The following is a 19,904-nucleotide window of genomic DNA, read 5'->3' as shown; positions in this document are numbered from 1 at the left end:
GGCCTGGGTCCTCAGCCCGGGGCCGCCCCTGCCTGCGCCTGTACTTGGAGCCTCCTACAGACACCCATGAGCTTTCTGCCTGGCACCTGACTGCAACTTTTGTTTCCAAAAGGAAAGATGTTAGGTTTGGGCAAGTGTGGCCACCCAGTCGGCCGTGTGGGGTGGGAGTGCGGCTCCCTGGGCGTTGCCTGGGCGCAGGCCAGCGAGGCTCTCTCCCGCCCAGTCCGACAGATTCCAGGTGGGAGCGTGGAGAGCAACTGTTTTCCCAGGATGTGCAAGGTCTCCACACGGGCTGCCCCCGGAAAAGACAGATGCTGCCCCACGGGGAGAGCCGAAAGCCAGGGGGAGGGTTAGACAGCCTTGAGCACAGGGGACATGGGGCCGGGGGCAGCGCAGGCTGAGCAAGTGCTGGCTGGCAGCCTGGGGGTGGCTGAGACCAGCGCATGGAGGACAGCAGGACAAGGGAAGAGCTGACTCAAACTCCTGCGGCATTCCTGTGGGTCTGCAGACCTTGGGTCCCGGGGGAGGAAGCACACCCCTCTTTCTGACATAAATACAACTTGTAACAGGTTTTTGGCAGATTGGCAAGAAAAGTGTATGTAGCTCCTAATTGGTTATTTAAATGCAATGAACAAATAAATGCCTGTTCCTATCTCATTATTTATGTATTGGATCTGCCTGAAGACAGAACGACTCTCCTTGGGCAGAGGCCAAGCCCAACTGTGCGTGGGGGCCGCCCTGCCCAATACCAGCCCCAAAGACAGCTGGGGCACAGGGAATGGGGAGGACTTGGCAGTGGGCGTGGACAGTAGCCCCCACGTGTGTGACCCCTACTCCATGGTATGTCCTCCCCACGCCTTGCCCTCGGGCCACCACGCCCCACTCACCAGGCGGGACAGTCACCACTCACAGGCTCTTCTCCGATTTCCCTTCGGCTCCCCCATGAGCTGAGCCTCCAGCCATGCCCTCCACCACTATGACACCCTCCCTGCACATCTTGGGCACCCCTCCCTTGGCAGACCCTGCCTCCTGTGCCACTGGGGGTGTGGACACCACTGTCCAGCTGGGCCAGTCCTGTGTTACCAACACCTCTAGTCATTCTGGCCTAAGTTCCACCTAACAGTGGCCTCCCTGCTTGGTGACCCCCCATCCCCCTGGGTGTTCCCTAGCTCACCTTTCTCCTGGGGACTGTGATCACCACCCTGTGCCTGCACCCACCCATCCCAGCCCTGGTTCTGTGCCCTGAGACACCACCCTCCCTGCTGCCCTGGCTCGGCCCTCCCCAGGCCTCCAACTTCACCAGGGCCTTGGTCTCTCTCCCACCGCCTCCTGCCAGCTGCCCCGGAGCATTCCTCCCACGTGGGTCTAAGGTCCTCAGGGCCTGAGCAGTCATTCCCCTGCCGTCCTCGGGCCTCCATGCATGGCCATCCCACGCTGCTCTCCTCCATGTGCAGAACTGTGCTGGGTGTCCAGGCCTCCAAAACACCGGCCCCTCCCCCAATGCCTCCTGATTCTCCCTCTGCCCTAGGAGGATGGCTCATCAGCAGGGCCACCCCGAGGGGACAGGCCCAGGCCTAGCTGGCTGTGCACCAGCCCCGGCCGGTGGAGCTGCCGTCGGGTGGGCAGCTCCATGGGGTCCTGTGGGTGGGCGCAGGCGCCTCCTAACCAAGTGCAGAGGATGAGCACAGCTGTTTGGAGAACATGGGGCCTCAGGTGGGCTGGCTCTCACCTCGTCGCTGCCCTTCCCTGGCACGGCAAGCATCCAGCGCGGCTGGCCCCCGGCCAGGATGCTGCTCCGGCAGAAGCCCACGCTCTCCAAGCGCACGGAGTCCACGACAGCGTTCCTGCCCTCCTCCAGGTCCCACAGGCACAGCTTCAGGTCTCGGCCCTGACTGCCAGACAAAGAGGAGACAGGCCTGAGACTCCCCTGGACAAGTGTCAGCTCCCGTGGCCCCTGTGGCAGAAGGAAGGCAAGGCCACGTTTCCAGAGAGCAGGTGCTGTGAGCTTGGATCACCGCAGGTCGGGAGCCTCAGCTGAGGAAGGGCCTCACCGCTCTGGCATTGACACATGAGCCAGCACCAAAGTGTCCGAGGCCAGGACATGCAGCGGACCAAGGCTGTGGACCGACAGCTGCCTAGCATGGCCCCGGGGTGGGGGACACCAAGCCTGCAGTGCTGCACAGCACAGACAGCAAACTTCACTGTGTACGTCCTAAAACCAGCAAACACCCAGGGTGCCAGGCCCCCAGGAAGGACTGCAGACTGACAAGGGGGAGAACAGAAGAGAGCCAACCTGAGGCGTTTTGGGGTAGTGCTCATGACTAGATGCTTATGAGGTTGAAGACAAAAATAACTGTGCAGAAACTGCTCCCGTGGGTGAATTAGTTTCTCAGAGGAGTGCAGGTTACAGTTAGGGATCCTCTCCATGCGTACACCTGGTAGAACAGATGAGGAAACCAGGGGTGGCTCACGGGCCCGGGGTCTCACCATAAGGAGATGTGACAGAGAGGCACAGGGAGAGATGGGCTGGCGGAGTCAAATTGGAATTGTAAAGTCAAGACGAGCAACGAGTGGTCAGATGCACAGACAGAAATGAGTGCAGACGGGTGTGTAAGCACACACCCTGCAAGCCAGGCACCTCGAACTGCTGTCCGCTGAGACCACCACACCTAACACCACGTTTTGGTTTCTTTTTTTTTTTTTTTTTTTTGAGATAGAGTCTCGCTCTGTCACCCAGGCTGGAGTGCAGTGGCCGGATCTCAGCTCACTGCAAGCTCCGCCTCCCGGGTTTTCGCCATTCTCCTGCCTCAGCCTCCCGAGTAGCTGGGACTACAGGCGCCCGCCACCTCGCCTGGCTAGTTTTTTTTTTTTGTATTTTTTAGTAGAGACGGGGTTTCACTGTGTTAGCCAGGATGGTCTCGATCTCCTGACCTCATGATCCGCCCGTCTCAGCCTCCCAAAGTGCTGGGATTACAGGCTTGAGCCACCGCGCCCGGCCCACGTTTTGGTTTCTTATCCTGTTCTCCAAAGACAGGAACCAGGGCTCTGGAGAAATGGCTGACTCCAGGACGGAGTGGAGGAAAACCAAGATGTTAGTCTCAAGCATCCTATAGTGCCAGGCAGTGAGAAATGCTTCAGAAATAAAATAAGGCTGGGTACAGTGGCTCACGCCTGTACTCAGCACTGTGGGAGGCCGAGGCAGGTGGATAACCTGAGAGGTCAGGAGTTCAAGACCAGCCTGGTCAACATGGTGAAACCTCGTCTCTACTAAAAACACAAAAAGATCAGCTGGGCATGGTGGCGCTCGCCTATAATCCCAGCTACTTGGGAGGCTGAGGCATGAGAATTGTTTGAACCCGGGAAGCGGAAGTTGTGGTGAGCCAAGATTGAGCCATTGCACTCCAGCCTGGGTGACAAAGCAAGACTCTGTCTCAATAAATAAAAAATAAAATAAAATAAAGACTGGGTGTGGTGGCTCACACCTAAAATCCCAGCACTTTGGGAGGTCAAGGCAGGAGGATTGCTTGAGCCCAGGAGTTCCAGATCGGCCTGGGCAAAACAGTGAGATGCCTATTTCTACAAAAGACACAAAAATTGGCCAGGCCTGGTGGTGTGTGCCTGTAGACCCAGCTACCCAGGAGGCTTCGGTGGGAGGATTGCTTGAGCCTGGGAGTTGGAAGCTGCAGTGAGCCATGATTGAACCACTGCACTCCAGGAGACCCAGTCTCAAAAAATAAAATAAAAATAAAAAAGGATCGGGGATGTCAGAAGGACACAGGCTCTGAAACTGGAACAATCTGAGAAATCAAATAAATCATGGTGGTATTAGATTTTAGCTCAAAGAAAGAAGTAAACTGCATGAGTCCATCCTCATGAGTGAATGTGTATTATTTATCAGGAAGAAGGAATAAACCTTCCTTCCAGCTTCTTATATTCCAATTAAAGTAGGAATCTGCCATGGCTGGGAGGGATGAGGGAAACGAGAACACCCCAGTAATAACTAGTGCAGGCAGAGTCCACAGATGGATGCTAAAATCACCGGCAAAAGTGTAAGGGTCTCAGCATATTGCCTAGGCTGGTCTCAAACCCCTCGGCTTAAACGATCCTCCCGCCTTGGCCTCCTGAGTAGCTGTGACTACACTCCCCAGATGTTAGTAATTTCTGCGGTGGTTGTAACACAGGGCCACACATCCTTGGCTCTCCTCCCCCCAGGAGGTGGAGCTTCATTTTCCCTTTGCATGTGGACTGCAACTAGTAAGCAAAAGCTACACCTTGACAGTGGAGTCAGGCAGACACTTCCTGTCCCAGTGACCAGGGTCGTCCTCGCCAAGCCATGGGCCATCAGGGACCCATGTGTTCAGCATGGACGCCAGGATGATAGGATGAGAAACCTCACTTCTGTGGGTTTCTTCCCAACACCCATCACCCCACTCTTAATCTGAGAAAATATCAGACAAACCCAACCTGAGGGGCGTTCTACAAAACATCTGCGCAGTAACTTTCCAAGTGTCAGCTAGGTGCTATGACTCAGGCCTGTAATCCCAGCACTTTGGAAGGTGTTGGTGGGAGGATTGCTCGAGCTCAGGAGTTCAAGACCAGCCCGGCTGACATAGTGAGACTCCATCTCTACAAAAAAAATTTTTTTAGGCCGGGCGCAGTGGCTCAAGCCTGTAATCCCAGCACTTTGGGGGGCCGAGACGGGCGGATCACGAGGTCAGAAGATCGAGACCATCCTGGCTAACACGGTGAAACCCGTCTCTACTAAAAAATACAAAAAACTAGCCAGGCGAGGTGGCGGGCGCCTGTAGTCCCAGCTACTCGGGAGGCTGAGGCAGGAGAATGGTGTAAACCCAGGAGGCGGAGCTTGCAGTGAGCTGAGATCCGGCCATTGCACTCCAGCCTGGGCGACAGAGCAAGACTCTATCTCAAAAAAAAAAAAAAAAAAAAAAAAAATTTTTTTTAATTAGTCAAGCTTGGTGGCGTGTGCCTGCAGTTCCAGCTACTCAGGGGGCTGAGGTAGGAGAATTGCTTGAGCCTGGGAGATTGAGGCTATGTGAGCTGTGATGATACCACTGCACTCCAGCCTTGGTGACAAAGCAAGACCCTGCCTCAAAAAAAAAAAAAAAAAAAGACCAAAATGTTGAGGTCACGAAAATAAATGATCACACACCCAGAAGGGACTATGGGGACGTGACAGCTCAGAGGATCCTGGAGCAGAAACGTCATTGGTGGACAAACAGAAGAAATTGAAACAAAGTCTGGGTCCCAGTTATTATCATGCACCCATGTTCTGCCAGAAGGGCTGTGCGGCGTGCGGCGTCCACGCCAGAGAACTCAGCACCACAAAGACTGATCTGGGCAACTCAGTCCCTGTGCAAATCTCCACGGGGGTTTTGGAGAACCTGCCAAACTGATATCAAAATGTACCTGGACATTTGGAGCACAAAGACTCGCATAGCCCCCGGGGCTCTGCTAGGCAGCAAGGCTCAACGTGACACTGCAGGGAGGCCGAGATGGGGGTGTCCTCAGCATGAAGAGGGCCAGGGCCAAGGGAGGGGAGATGTGGCTGCATACCACGCTCACAGGGAGGGCATCCATGTGCGCCTGTGGGGAGCGGAGGACTGACTTGTCTTTCCAGGAACTTTAACATTTTTTTCTTTGAGACAGTGTCTTGATCTGCTGCCCAGGGTGGAGGGCAGTGGGGGGGATCACAGCTCACTGCAGCCTCAAACTCCCAGGATCAGGTGATCCTCCCACTTCAGCCTCCCAAGTAGCTAGGATGACCAGCGTGGTGCCACCACACTCAGCTAATTTTTGTATTTTTTTGTAGAGACGAGATTTCACGGTGTTTCCCAAGCTGGTCTTGAACTCTAGGCCCAAGCATACCTCAGCCTCCCTAAGTGCTGGGATTACAGGAGTGAGCCACTGTGCCCAGCTTAACTTTTTTTTTTTGAGACGGAGTCTTGCTCTGTCCCCCAGGCTGGAGTGCAGTGGTGTGATCTCGGCTCACTGCAAGCTCCGCCTCCCGGGTTCACGCCATTCTCCTGCCTCAGCCTCCCAAGTAGCTGGGACTACAGGCGCCCGCCACCACACCCGGCTAATTTTTTTGTATTTTTAGTAGAGACAGGGTTTCACCATGTTAGCCAGGATGGTCTTGATCTCCTAACCTCGTGATCCACCCACCTCGGCATCCCAAAGTGCTGGGATTATAGGCGTGAGCCACCGTGCCCGGCCGGCCCAGCTTAACTTTTTATTTTGAATCAGTTTTGAACTCACAGGACAGTTGTGAGAACAGCACGAAGACTCCCTACGCCTCCTGCTGCAGTGGCCTTGCTTCTCCTGGCCTCTCCCAGCCCTGTGCACACAGGTGAGCCTGTCACCAAGAATCCCGCCTTGTCACCACCACATCCTGACCAAGGGTGAGCCCCAACAGCCCGCAGTCATCCTGGGGCGTCCTGGCCTGTGTGGGGTCTCGCGGGGCACACATTGCGTTGCTGTGGGCCCCGGCTGCCTCTGACCCCTGCACGGCCCCTTCTCTCTCCCTGTCTCTGCCTCTCTCTCATGTCCTCGCACTCCTTCCTTCCCTGGTGACGAGGCCCAGGCCCACATTCCTCAGGGGACACCAGATGCTGCTGCCTCTCCTCAGTCATCACGCTGCGAGGCACCCGACGTGCCCTGCCCACCTTCGGGGGTGTCAACCCTGGTTGCCTGGTCAGGACCCATCGTATTCAAAGGCTCATCACCCCAAATTCTGATCATTCATTTTAGTGCTCATATTGGCCTAGGCTAATGGGAGCCCCTGCAGGCTGGCTCAGAATCCTCTGACATGTGGCCATCCGTGAGATGTCCAGACCTAGAATCTGCCATCTCCCAGGGAACCCTCACTCCACCAGGACACACAGGCATTTAGAAGCCAGGACCTGGGTGTCCACCTGCTCACTGCTAGAGCATGCCCTGGCCGCCAGGCCCCTCCATACGCAGGTGAGGGAACACACACACACCTCCCACGCATGCACACAACACACAATCACACACACCACACACCTCATATACACCTCACATACATACACACCACACAGGCATCTCTCACACACACAACTTCCATACACAAACCTCACACACACAATACACAGGTTCTTTTCCACTTCCCCCTTCCCGTGTTTGTAACTCTCCTCTCTGGGCAGGGACAACCCTGGCCTCTGTTCTCCTGGAGATATTCACTGACATGCTCAACCAGTGACCCTGCCCGCCTGCTCTCACCAACTTCCGCCCTCCCAGGCTGCCGCTGCCACACCACTCCCCTGACCCTGCTTCTTTGACTGCCTGGATCCGCTTCCTGCCCCATCCAAGGAGCATTGAGGTGGGGGAAGACAGGACCGCTGGGTACCCACATGGAAACACAGAGCCTTCACTGCAGACCGTAGTGAATTCCAGCTGAACCATGGACCTACAAGGGACAACAGCAAAGCTCCGGGGAGACATGGAGAGAGGTCTCTCGGACCTCGGTGTGGGAACTCTCTGCAAGACACAAAGGCACTCTCCATAAGGGGAAAGCCTGGCAGACTTGAATCGACTCCATTAAAATGAGTAACCTTTGTTCATTAAAGACACCATTAGGGGCCCCGCACAGTGGCTCACGTCTGTAATCCCAGCACTTTAGGAGGCCAAGGCAGGCAGATTATGAAATCAGGAGACCGAGACCATCCTGGCCAATATGGTGAAACCCTGTCTCTACTAAAAATACAAAAATTGACTGGGCATAATGGCGCATGCCTCTAATCTCAGCTATTCGGAAGGCTGAGGCAGGAGAATCGCTTGAACTAGGGAGTCGGTGAGCCGAGATCGCGCCACTAAACTCCAGCCTGGCGACAGAGTAAGACTCTGTCTCAAAAAAAAAAAAGTGAGAAAAAGAAAACAGCGACAGCTGACTGCAGCTACGTGCAACACAGGGAGCTCACGGAGATAAAGCTGAGTGACAGAAGTCACACACAGATGCTGTTCCTTACGTCTCCACACTTTCAAGGAAAAAAGCAGATGAAACTAGTCTATGCCTTTTAGAGACAGATATTCAGAAATAAAGCAAAAATGAGGCATGAGGGGTTACCTCCTGGGGCATGAGGGGACTACCTCCAGGGAGAGCAGGTGGCAGCAGCTCGGGGTTCAGAGGCTCGGGGGCCCTGCGCTCTACTTCCTGACTGGAAGGTGGTTGCTCAGGTGCCCACTCAGCCATAATACAATGCTCTGAGCACACTTGTCTTGCGCTCTTCTGTGCGTACATTATACTTCACAAGAAAAAAGATAAAAATACACCCTGCTGAGGTGGCTGTCGAGGGCACAGGTGCGTCCTTGGCATGCGGGAGACTGAGGGCGTCCTCCCACCTCCCATCAACATGAAAGCCATCACTTCCTTCAAGGGCCACTTGGAGAGACTTGGCTTCCAAACACAGCTGAGCGCAGGCCGGGTGGCAGCCCACAGGCTCTAGTACAGTGCAAACGCACCTGGCACTCCACACCTGCAGTCTCCATCCACAGACCCCCTGACCCGTGGCTGGCCCTGCCTGGGAAGCGGCCACTGCAGCACCATCCCAGCAGGAAGGGGAGGCGCCCTCGAACACTAGCTCCCAGACTGCCCACCAGGCGTGGCACAGCTCCCGTCTGCAGGACAGCCTGATACCACGAGGCACCTACGCAAGGGACCACCAAGGGCTACACTGTGGCTGAAAGCTCAGGAGGACCCTTACAAACAGCAGCTCCCGATGCACATGGCCTGGTGGGGTTGTAGAAATGAAGTCTACTCTGACAATCAAAGACCAAACCCACACTGAGGCCCCCTGCACCAGCGGTGGGGGATCTGGGTCATCTTGGCCAGTACGCAGGCACGACCACAGGGGGTTCTACAAGCACACAGGGCCAGGGTTCTGCAAGCACACAGGCTCAGGGCCTCTGCTCTCCAGGACAACCCTGGTGCCTCCGTCACCTGCAGCCATCTCCCAGGTGGTAGGCACCGCATGAGTCTGGCACAGACATGTTTTGCAGACTGGTGGGGGCCAGACAGGCCTCATTCTCCGGGGACTGGACTCCACAGTGCCATGAACTAGGCACCGAGTCCAGAGCAGGAGAACGGGCCTGTGGTTTTGGAGTTCTGGGCCGTGATGGTGATGGCACGGAGTTCCCTGAATATGAAGCAAGGCAAATCCCAGGACAGCAGCAGGCCCGTGCTCAGGATTCCTGGGCTGGTGGCAGCGATCCCCACACAGGGGCAGATGTCACTGTGATCAAGGACAATAGCCTGCTCCGGCATCCAGGCGGCCCAAAGGAGGACTTGTTGCCAGCTGCCTGCAGGCCTTCCCTGTCCCACCATACCCTGTCCCTCCCACTCCCCATGGGAAGCAGAAAAGCCCCTCAAGTACCTGCCCCTGCCTGCTGCTTCCTGGCCTACCTCCGGCCTGTTGTCCTAGCCCCAGCACCTCCACAAGACCATGGGGGTAATGTCAGAACCCAGCATTGGGCTAACCCCCAGGGGCTGCCCCTCCCTGCTCTGCTGCCAGCTGCCCAGCACCCAGCCCTACTGTCCCTCACCACACTCACAGGCAGGACCTCCAGGGCCTCAGCACATGGGATCTCCCCAACCAGGAATGCCAGGCCCTCTTGCTCCCCCGCCACCTCCTGCTCACCCAGTAGTGCACCAGCGTGTGGAGCAGGGCCCTGTGAGCCAGGTAACCTCGGGATGAGGCTCTGTCACCCATCAGGAGGATGGTGCCATGGCCATGGGAGACCAAGCTGCAGAAGGGTCCACAGAGGTGGCCCTGGGACCTGGGCCCACAGGATGGAGGCAGAGGCTCCTCTGAGGAGAGGCCTGGGCTCAATGTGGACCCCTGGCCAGGGCGAGCTCTGCTGAAGGCACAGGCTGACACTGCAATGGCGCCACAGCCATCCCCATATGTTCACTAGGCTCTTCCCAGCAGGCACCTGGCCAGACAGCACAGCAGTCATGGAGGGTAGGGTCACACTGTCTCGGGATGGGCTAAGGGCTCGTGAACCGTGGGGGCATCCAGAAACCTGCCCTTGCGCTAAGCAGAGGCTAGAACAGTGGGGTCTGAGTACCAACGGGGACAGGCCACCTCTGTGGACCCTTCCTGCGGAGGCACAGTCTGGACAAGTCATGCCCAAGTGATGTGTAGGGGACAGAACACACACGTGAGCTCGGGGCCCTGAGGGAGGAGACTGCAGGGGCAGAAACCATAGGAGACACTGCAGGGGAGACTGGATGGGGAGATGGTCCTCACTACCACGCCCACTTCAGAAACACAAAACACACTGCTGTGGGACAGCATCACACGCCCAGGCCCAAGCCCCGCCCCCGGCCACTCAGCTGCCATCTTGCCGGCCACATAGCCATATGTGGCACATCAGGGGCTGGGTCCTCTTGGGAAGAGTCAGGTGCATTGTCATAACCTAGTGAAGGGACACACACGGCCAGGGCTCAGCTGCCAGAACCCCCAGTTCCCAGGGCCTCCACCGGCACCGTGTGTGACCTGCCATGCTCAGGGCACACGGCTCAGGCAGGAAGGGCAGTGGATAGGGAGGCCCTCCTTGGGACCACTGCCTGCATCTCTGAGCCTGTACTTTGTCCCATTCCCCTCCTCTCAGCAAATGCCCTCACCCCTGCCCAGTCTCCCAAGCCACAACCCAGTGCCCTTGTGAAGGCCCTCCCACCAACTTGCACCTGGGCTCACCTCAGATGTCACCAGCCCTGGAGCTCTGGCCTCCTCAGCTGGCACCTCCTGGCTCCAGCTTGGAGCATGAAGGGTCCAGTGGAGATGGTGGAGACGCAGAGGCAGACCTGCCTGCCTCCCCACGACGAGGGGCTGGTCCTGCACACCCTGCCCTTGCTGCGGACCCTCTTCTGGCCCCTTCTGGTCCCCCCACCCCGTTCTGCCACCCAGTGATGGACACTAGGGCCTCCATCAGAGAGTTTCTGACTCTCCCGAAGGCCATACCTGCTCCCGCACCTTGGAGACCCACCTGAGGAGCTGGTGCCCCTGGGGCAGCGTCTGCAGCCAGGTTACACACTGGCCCCCGTGGCCATCCAGGGTGGTGACCGCTCTCCGCGTCTGCAGGCTCCAGACGTGTACCAGGCCACTCTGAGACCTGTTTCAGACAAGCCGAGCAGGGCATCAGGGGGCAGAAGGGTGTGCTGAATGCTCTGGGGCCAGCCTGGAGGCCGCATTGTGGGATGCGGGCATCTAGGCTGGTAGAGCTGAAAAGCCGACAGCTCTAAATATGAACTAAGGGGCAAACTGGCAAAGCGCTCCTGTTCCAGAGAGGGCAGCGGGGGACCCTCAGGAGCCTCTAGGCGTGACTCAGGCAGATCTGCTTCTCTGGAGGTGGGGGGAGCCATGCCGCAGAAATGCATGCTGGGTGGTCTTGCCTGCTCCTGAGTCTGTAACAAAGAGTGTGCGTGTCCCTGCCTCCCCCAAGGGACAGTGTGTCTGTCTGGTGGGCGCTGAAAGCTCAGCGAGCCTGGCTGACGAGCAGTCCATGCCCCTTGGCCAGCACCCTCAAACAAGTGCTGGGCTCCTTGCTAGGTCACGACCTCCTGACTTGGCCCTGGGTGGCCTGGGGCTGGGGCCGCAGCTACTCACCCTGAGAAGAGGACCGGGTGCCCCTGAGCCTGGGCTCCTTCCCAGAAGTGCAGCGCATGCACCGGTGACTGGGTGCCTCGGAGGACAAACTGGGGGTCTGGAGGCGGTGGTGGGCAGGGGGCCGCCATGCTGGCAGGATGCAGTTACCTGGGCACCAAGGGAGGGCGTGTGAGTGACTGCGTCCCTACTCCCATCCTCTAGGAAGGCTGCTCAGGCAGAGGTGCTTGAGACGCTGCCCCTGCTCAGTGTCCCTGGCCCTCTGCCCCTCCTGGGAGAGGCACCCCTGCTCCCCAGACATTGATGAATGGCCTCTGGCTGCAGAGGCACCAGTTCCCTGCACAGCAGTGAGCCCAGCAGAGAGCACGGAGTTCACCCTTCCCCCACTGCTGGGGGAACCTGGGAGCCCCATGGATGCCAGCCCTCCTCACACTGTGCCTGTTGGCCTCTGCACCTGACTGGTGCACCCGCTTGGGTCCCATCTGAGCCATTCCTGGGTGGGCACAGCAGTGTCCAACATTCCCTCAGTCACCCTGGCCTCCAGGCCTTCCTGTCTACCACTGGCTGTGCCCTCTGGCTCCCCAGATCCCAGCAGCCACACTGGTGCTTTCCCACTCTGGCCATCTGCATGCTGGGACTGCTGGTCCTGCCACTGGGCTTGGCTGAGTCCCACCCTCTGTCCAGGCCTCACTCCAGTGTCTCTCTTGGGAGCCACCCTCCCTCCCTGCTGGCAAATCCAGTCTCCTTTCTTCTCTCATCCCTGCTGCCACCTCTGCCCATGGCCAGCTCAGGGATCAGGGATCGGGGGTAAAAGAGGCATGCAGGGTCCCAGGGGGGCTGCTAGGAGGAGGATGTTCCTCTCACATCTGCTGGGCCCTGGGCCTGCCCCACCACAATTTCTAACTGCCATCACCACCCTGTGAGGCGGCAGCACCCCTTTTCCACTTGGGGAAACTGAGACAGAGAATAGTCACTGAGCTGTGCCAGGCCCCTGGTGCTGAGGCCTGAAGTACTCTAGGGTTTTGTGGCGCCACTGAAGGGCAGAGTGGCCGGGGCACAGTCGCCGTGCGGCTCCTTGGGAGAGCTGCGGTCACCAATGAGCAGCTGCTCCCCGGACCACTGGGCCTGTCGAGGAGGCCTGCAGGGCCACCACCCACCCAGAGAGGCTTCCCCGGTCCCTGCCCAGCCCACCCAACCACTCAGCCCCGCAGAGCCTCTCACTCCACCTCAGCCCCACAGCTGGCTGCTCTGTGGGGTGGCCCTGGAGCCAGAAGCGACCGGTTCCACGTCTGTCTGCCCGCAGGCCCTGAGCTGGGCTAAGGCACAGAAGGAAAGGCCAGGAGCAGACCACTGGGTGGCTGGGGCAGCCTGTGACAGGGGGCCTCTTCCACTGGGCTCTGGGACAGTGGGACAGGCCCCGGCCCAGTCACCTACAGCCTGCACACAGGGCAGGAAGGATGGCCCACGGCAGCCACAGCCAGCAGAGGGACTGGGGCCAGTAAAGGACCAGGGCAGGGGAGGTGGGAAGGACTCTTCCAGAAGGTGCTGGGTGGGAGGCAGATGGGGGTGCAAGTGCAGAGGCAGGAGTGCTGTGGATGTCTGGAGGTGGCTGTCCAGGGTGCCCCTTCAGTGGCACCACCACCGCCAAGCCCTGCCTCTTTCCTCCTGAATACTCGCCAGCCCTCTCCTTACTCTCTTCAGGAGAGGCAGCAGCAGCCCAGCTGGAGCAAAGGTTCAAAACACCTGAGAAATGCCCCTGCCAAGGTCTCCTGCAGAATGGAGGGTGGACAGCAGCCAGGGCCCACACAGGCAGCATGGGGGAGGGCGGGAGGCCTGGGAGGGGCCAGGCAGTGACTCCAGGGCGCAGGTCCACCCTGGCTGGAGAGAGACCTCGGGCAGCCACTCTACCTCCCGACCCTGCCTCTCTCCAGGGGTTCCACAGACAATGTGGAGTTCGCTGGGATGTCCGTTACTAACTGCCAAGTTCCATTTTTCCTTTTCTTTTTTGAGGGGGATGAGAGGGGTTTCATCCTCTCTCGCCTCTGGCTGAAAGCCACCTGACCATGCCCTAACTTGAGAGTGGCTTCCAGGGGAGGTGGAGGGACCAGACCCCACACTGTTCCCAAGACCCACAGCCCCTGCTCCAGCCTGGGATGGGGAAGACCCCTGAAGACGCAGCCGGGCCAGGGGCTGGAACAGCCGCCCTCAGCGGGTTGGCTTGGAGGACGGTTCTCAGAAGCCACTGCCTGCTCGTGCTATGCCTGCCAGGTAAGAAAGGCAAGCTAGTCAGGCGGACAGGGAGACAGGGCCCCAGCTCCAAGAGGAGCCAAAGAATGCAGACCCGGCAAAAGCACCTCCACCTAGCAGAAAAGCACCGAGTCCAGGATGGAGGGCCCCTCTCCTGACTCCCGTCCAGGAAGCAGAGTCTGACAGGTCACCTCTACACAGGCTCCCCGTGCAGTCCAGGCACGGACACACATTGGACACACGCTATGCACACACATACACACAGGCACACACATGCACATGGTACACACACACATGCAAAACCCATGCATAGGACACATGCATACACATACATGTTCACACACTCATATGTGCGCGCACACACAGGCACACATTCATACCTATACACACATACACACATGCAGACTCACACACTCAGGCACAGGCACTCACGTATGTGCACACACCTGCACACACAGCACAGAGAAGCACACACACAGACAGCACGGCGGCCTTGGGCGGTGCCAGCCGAAGCCCGGCCCCCACTTGCCACCTGCCTGGGGCCTGGCGGGAGTTTCCAGAACCTCACCAGCAGAAGGCTCATTCTCAGGTGATGAAATCAAGTTCTCCTCTATTGTTTCCCCAGAATTGCAGGGAACAAACCCGTCACGTTGTTACAACAACCAAAACGCACAGGCCAAAATGATGCATCGGCAATTAAGGGCTCCATCATTTCAAGTAATTAAAATAAATGCTTTATTTGAAAACTAATTAATTCTAGCTACATATTTTTCCCATGACAATATCCTAGGATTGCTTGATTTATGACATCTAATTATTCTTTATTAATTTAATTGAGAATCATCACGTTCCCCTATCTTGCCTGGCCCCAGGCTGTGGAGCGAAGGCCGCCCTTGCGCAAGGCCTGTGTGCGCCCAGCCGTCCTCGCAGTGGCCCCGGCCCAGCCCCGGCCCTGTCCTCCCGGAGGCAAAGGAACAGGAAACTTAATTCACAGAGCACAACTTTGGCTTCTGCCTGCTCTTCCAGGTGTCAAAGTGAGCCACATTCTTTGAAAAATGAAAGACAGTCTGACACAATTTGTGTAACTCTAACAGCCTTTCCAGAGAAGCCACAAACACCCCTGAAAGCCCCAGGGCACAAATGGACGACAATGGCATCTGCCTGCAATGTGCCACTGCGGAGGCAGCTCGGCAGGCCCCAGGGCTCTCCCAAGAGAGGTCCAGAGTGCTCCTCTGGGTGTGGGGACCAGCGGGCAGGTGCAACTGGCACAGAGGTCCACGGACACCGCACTCAAGGGAGGCAGGGGCAGGCCTGCAAACGTCCTGCTGGCACACACCCGCCCACACCTGCAGGGCCTTCCTCCCTACAGATGAAGCAGGGCTGGGGCAGTGGCTGGAGCCCAAAGACCACAGGTCTCTACCCAAGACATTCTCGGGCTTTTGGGGGTTCATGCCAGACAGGCCTCAGCTCAGCCTGGGCCCCCGCCCTGCCCTTAGGCTGCACAGCCCTGTGCTCAAGTCCCCTAACCCTTCTGTGCAAATCAGCAAAGAGTACCACGAAGTGAGTCAACGTGGGGAGCCACCATCCAGAGAGGCCACTGGCACCACACCTGCCCGCCCCAGCCCACCAGGTCCTGCCTGTCCCATTGGGCATGTGACAGCACAAGGACAGGCCACACAGGCTGCTGGGAGTGCCTCAAACAGGACCTTCCGCCCCGCTGCATATCTCACACAAGGGCATGGAAACAGCTCCAGCATCCCCCGAGGAAGCTCCAGCCCATAACCAGCAAGACTGAAGACTAGGTCAGCACCCCTTTACACCAGGACGGACACCCTGGGCGGCCCTCTCCCAAAAAACAACTAAAGATGTTGATAAAAGTTTCTTAAAAGGCCAGGCATGGTGACTCATGCCTACAATCCCAGCACTTTGGGAGGCCAAGGTGGGAGGATTACTAGAGCCCAGGTGTTCAAGACCAGCGTGGGCAATATAGGGAGACCTTGTCTTTACAAAAAATAAAAATAAATTAGCCAGGTGTGGTGGTGTATGCCTGTGGTCCCAGCTACTCAGGAGGCTGAGGTGGGAGGATGGCTTGAACCCAGGACGTCAAGGCTGCAGTGAGCCATGACCTGTACTCCATGACACTGTACTCCAGCCTGGGGGATAGAGCGAGACCCCATCTCAAATAAATAAAATAAAATAAATAATTATCTTAAAAATTTTTTTAAACACAGCCAGGCACAGTGGCTCAGGCCTGTAATCCCAGCACTTTGGGAGGCCAAGGCAGGAGGATTGCTGGAGGCCAGAAGTTCAAGAACAACCAGGGCAACATAGTCAGACCCCATATCTACAAAAAATAAAAATAAATTAGCCAGGCATGGTGGTGGGCACCTGTAAGTCTAGCTACTCAGGAGGCTGAGGTGGGAGAATCACTTGAGCCCAAGAGTTCCAGGCTACAATGCGCCACGATCACACCACGGCACTCCAGCCTGGACAACAGAGCAAGACCCTATCTCTGAAAAAAATCAAAATCAAAATCTTAAATGCATCACTAAGTTGACAAAAAAAAGTGTGAGCTGCCAGAGGCCAAACACTAAGTAAAAGTGCAACCTCAGGAGACCTGCCAAGCCTGCTGTGAGGGCATTTGCTACACTAGTGACCTGGATTTCCAGCTCTGATGGCCTCTGGGGTGACAAAAGGCAAAGCTTAGGGCCCTCCTATGGTGGCTAACCTCCTAGGAAAACCCCAGTAGCTAGATGCTCAGTGTTAGGCTGAACCAGCACTAAACCTACACCCACGGATGCCAGAAAGACACCAGTCCTCAGGTTTCAGCCCTGACTCACACCACCCTGAGAGATCCCCCACACCTCAGTCTGTCTTCTCAGAAGGAATCCACCTGAAACCCAGGCCTCAAGGAATTCACTTTAGAAAAAGTCCTAAGAAGTACAAGGTTGTAGTCAAAAATCACAAAAATCAGCAAGGAACCATGGCACTGTAAGCGAGAGTCATCAGAGGCAACAGAAAACAGAACTAGACCCACAGAGTAGAGCACTCAGGTATACAAGGCAAGGGTGCTTAATGCTCTTAAAGAAACTGAGAGGGAACTGCAACTACAAGCAGAGAGCAAGGGAGGTGAAACATCATCACACAGATCAGAAAAAGGATCCAACTTGGTGAGAGGTGGTTGGGAAGCAGGAGATGTGTGTTGTGCCAAGGTATTACTATCCAGACTGTTTACTGATCACAAAAGGAAAATGTGTACCTTCAATGGAGACATCTGGCTGTCACCACTTTCACCACTGAGAAAAGCTGGCACTGCCAATAATGAACAAACTGGCATTGCTTATCTCCTGACGTGATGCCACAGACATGGCACCATCCCTGTGTGTCCATGCCAACAATGCTCAACCTGAATCCAGCCATAAAGGAAACAATCAGACACATCCATATGACGAGACACTGGACAAGACTACTAGCTTGGACTTGTCAAAAAGCTCAACATCAAGAGAAACAATCAAAGGAAGACGCCAGGTAACTTCCACATTAAGAGACCAAAGGGGCATGATGACCAAACACATATGAACCTTAGATCCTGGCTCTTAGATCAGATCCTGGATCAAAAAAAGGGGGCTATAAGGGATGTCTGGGGGACCTTTGGGGGTAATCTGAATATGGACTGCAGATAATGGGATGTTATTAATTTCCTTGGGAAGGATAACCATATTTTCTGTAAAGAATGTCTTTATTCCTACGAGATACATCCTAAAGTATTCAGGGGTGAAATGCTATAATGTCTACAATCTGTTTTCAAATGTTTCAAAAAAATTCTCTCTCTTAATATCTCTACCTATCTATGTATGAATATATAGGCAGAGAAGTAGCACTAATGTGGCAAAATGCTAACAACTGGTGAGCACAGGTGAAGGTAGGTGTACAGGTATTTATTTTACTACACTTGCAGCTTTTCTGTAGATATAAAACCATAAAGGCAGGCTAGAGGGGTGGAGAAAGACAAGTCCGCACTGGACTCGTATCCAGAATATCTAAAGAACACAGAGGTCAACAGAATACAAAAGCAAACACCAAAAGAAAAATAAGCAAAAGGCTTGGACAGATATTTCACAAGCAACATAAATGTCCAATACATATATGCAAAGATGTTGAACCTAATTAATAATCCTGGGAATGCCTGTCAAAACTACAATGTGATATAATTATACTCTCAGCAGATTAGCAAAAAATTAAACAATCTGTCAAATGTTGATGAAGACAGAGGACAACTGGAACCTTCTACCAAGCTAGAGGGAGCACACACGAAAACGACCACTTTGGAAAACAATCTGGCTCCATCTCGCACGCCGTATGACTCAGCAACCCTACTCTTAGATAAACACCCTGAAGAAATTCTCACAAGTGTGTGCAAAGAGACTCACACAAGAATGTTCCTAGTAGTATTGGGTATAATAACAAAAACCAAAACCAACCCAAACAGCTAGCAACTGCAGAAAGGAACACATTGGGTAAATTCGTATGATAGACTACTCCACAGAACTGAAAATGAATCAGCTCCGGTCTTACATGGATGAAGCTCAAAGTCATAATTCTCATCAAGAGACATTAAAGGAGTCAAAACTGAAGTTACAGACAGAAATAAAATGTTCACAAAACATATCTGTTAAAGGATTCATTCTCAGAATTTACTCCTTGACTCAGAATATGTCACTCAATAAGAAAAAGAGTGTGTAACACAAAGTAATTCCACAAGGCTAAAATTAGAGATGGGCAAAAAGGTATATGGGGCAAACAGAAACAATAAGAAAGGAGGAGTTGAAATACTAATAGCAGACAAAGTTGAACTCCAGCCAAAAAGCATTAGACTTGACAAAGACAGATAGTTAATTCTTCGTTGCAGTTTATAAAATGTAACAGTTTATGGCCAGGTGTGGTGGGCTCACACCTGTATTCCCAACACTTTAGGAGGCTGAAGTGGGAAGATTACTTGAGGCCAGGAATTCGAGACCAGCCTGAGCAACATAGTCAGATTTCATCTCTCAAAACAAATAAAAATTAGTTGGGCACAGTAGTGTAGTCCTAGCTATTTGGGATGCTAAGGAAGGAGAGTTGCTTGAGCCCAGGAGTTTGAGGCTGCAGTAAGCCGTGATCACACCACTGCATTAAAGCCTGGGTGACAGAGTGAGACCCTATCTCAAAACAAAACAAAACAAAACAAAAAAACTATATATATAACAGTTTTTAATATCCATATATAATATGTAATTAATATATATAACAGTTTTTAATATCTATGCACTATATAACAGAGATACTACCTTTATAGAGCAGAAACTACAGGAGATGCAGAGTCACAGAAAGAAGCCTACTAATGATTAGATAATGTGACATACTACTCTTTTTTTTTTTTTTTTTTTTGAGACGGAGTCTCACTCCGTCACCGAGGCTGGAGTGCAGTGACGTGGTCTCGACTCACTGCAACCTCTGCCTCCTGGGTTCAAGCAATTCTTATGCCTCAGCCTCCCGAGTAGCTGGGACTATAGGCACATGCCACAACACCTGGCTAATTTTTGTATTTTTAGTAGAGACGGGGTTTCACCACATTGGCCAGGCTGGTCTTGAACTCCTGACCTCAGGTGATCTGCCCACCTTGGCCTCCCAAAGTGCTGGGATTACAGGCATGAGCCACCGTGCCCGGCCATAACATACTACTCTTAGTACAAGTCAGATCATGTGGACAATAAGTAGGCAGATAGAAGATCCAAAAAATACAACCAACAAGGTAGATACTACGGATCTATAATGGAACTTTACACTCTCATAACAGAGCCTACGTCTTCTTCTCAAGGGTACATGGGACATGTGTAAAAATTGACTATATATTGGGTCACAAAGAAATATCAGTAAGTTTCACAAAGAAGAAATATTTATAAATAAAATTCTATGACTACAGTGCAATTAAACTAGAAATTAATAAAATAAAAAACGAAAAGGTCTTATCAAATA

General features: G+C 54.6%; 1 protein-coding gene across 1 annotated transcript in view; it reads right to left on the bottom strand.

Annotated features, from left to right (window-relative positions):
* GNB1L (G protein subunit beta 1 like) overlaps positions 1-19,904 on the bottom strand; it is a 69,950-nt gene that overhangs the window by 22,598 nt on the left and 27,448 nt on the right. The window contains exons 2-4 of the mRNA XM_007975034.3: positions 11,646-11,792; positions 11,026-11,151; positions 1,730-1,892 (exon numbers count right to left, since the gene is read on the bottom strand). Coding sequence (XP_007973225.1) covers positions 1,730-1,892; positions 11,026-11,151; positions 11,646-11,773 — 417 coding nt within the window. The 5' untranslated portion in view covers positions 11,774-11,792. The remainder of the gene's footprint in view (positions 1-1,729; positions 1,893-11,025; positions 11,152-11,645; positions 11,793-19,904) is intronic.

Source organism: Chlorocebus sabaeus, chromosome 19, assembly GCF_047675955.1.
Source record: "Chlorocebus sabaeus isolate Y175 chromosome 19, mChlSab1.0.hap1, whole genome shotgun sequence".
Taxonomy (NCBI): Eukaryota; Metazoa; Chordata; class Mammalia; order Primates; family Cercopithecidae; genus Chlorocebus; species Chlorocebus sabaeus.
This window is presented reverse-complemented; position numbering and strand designations above follow the sequence as displayed.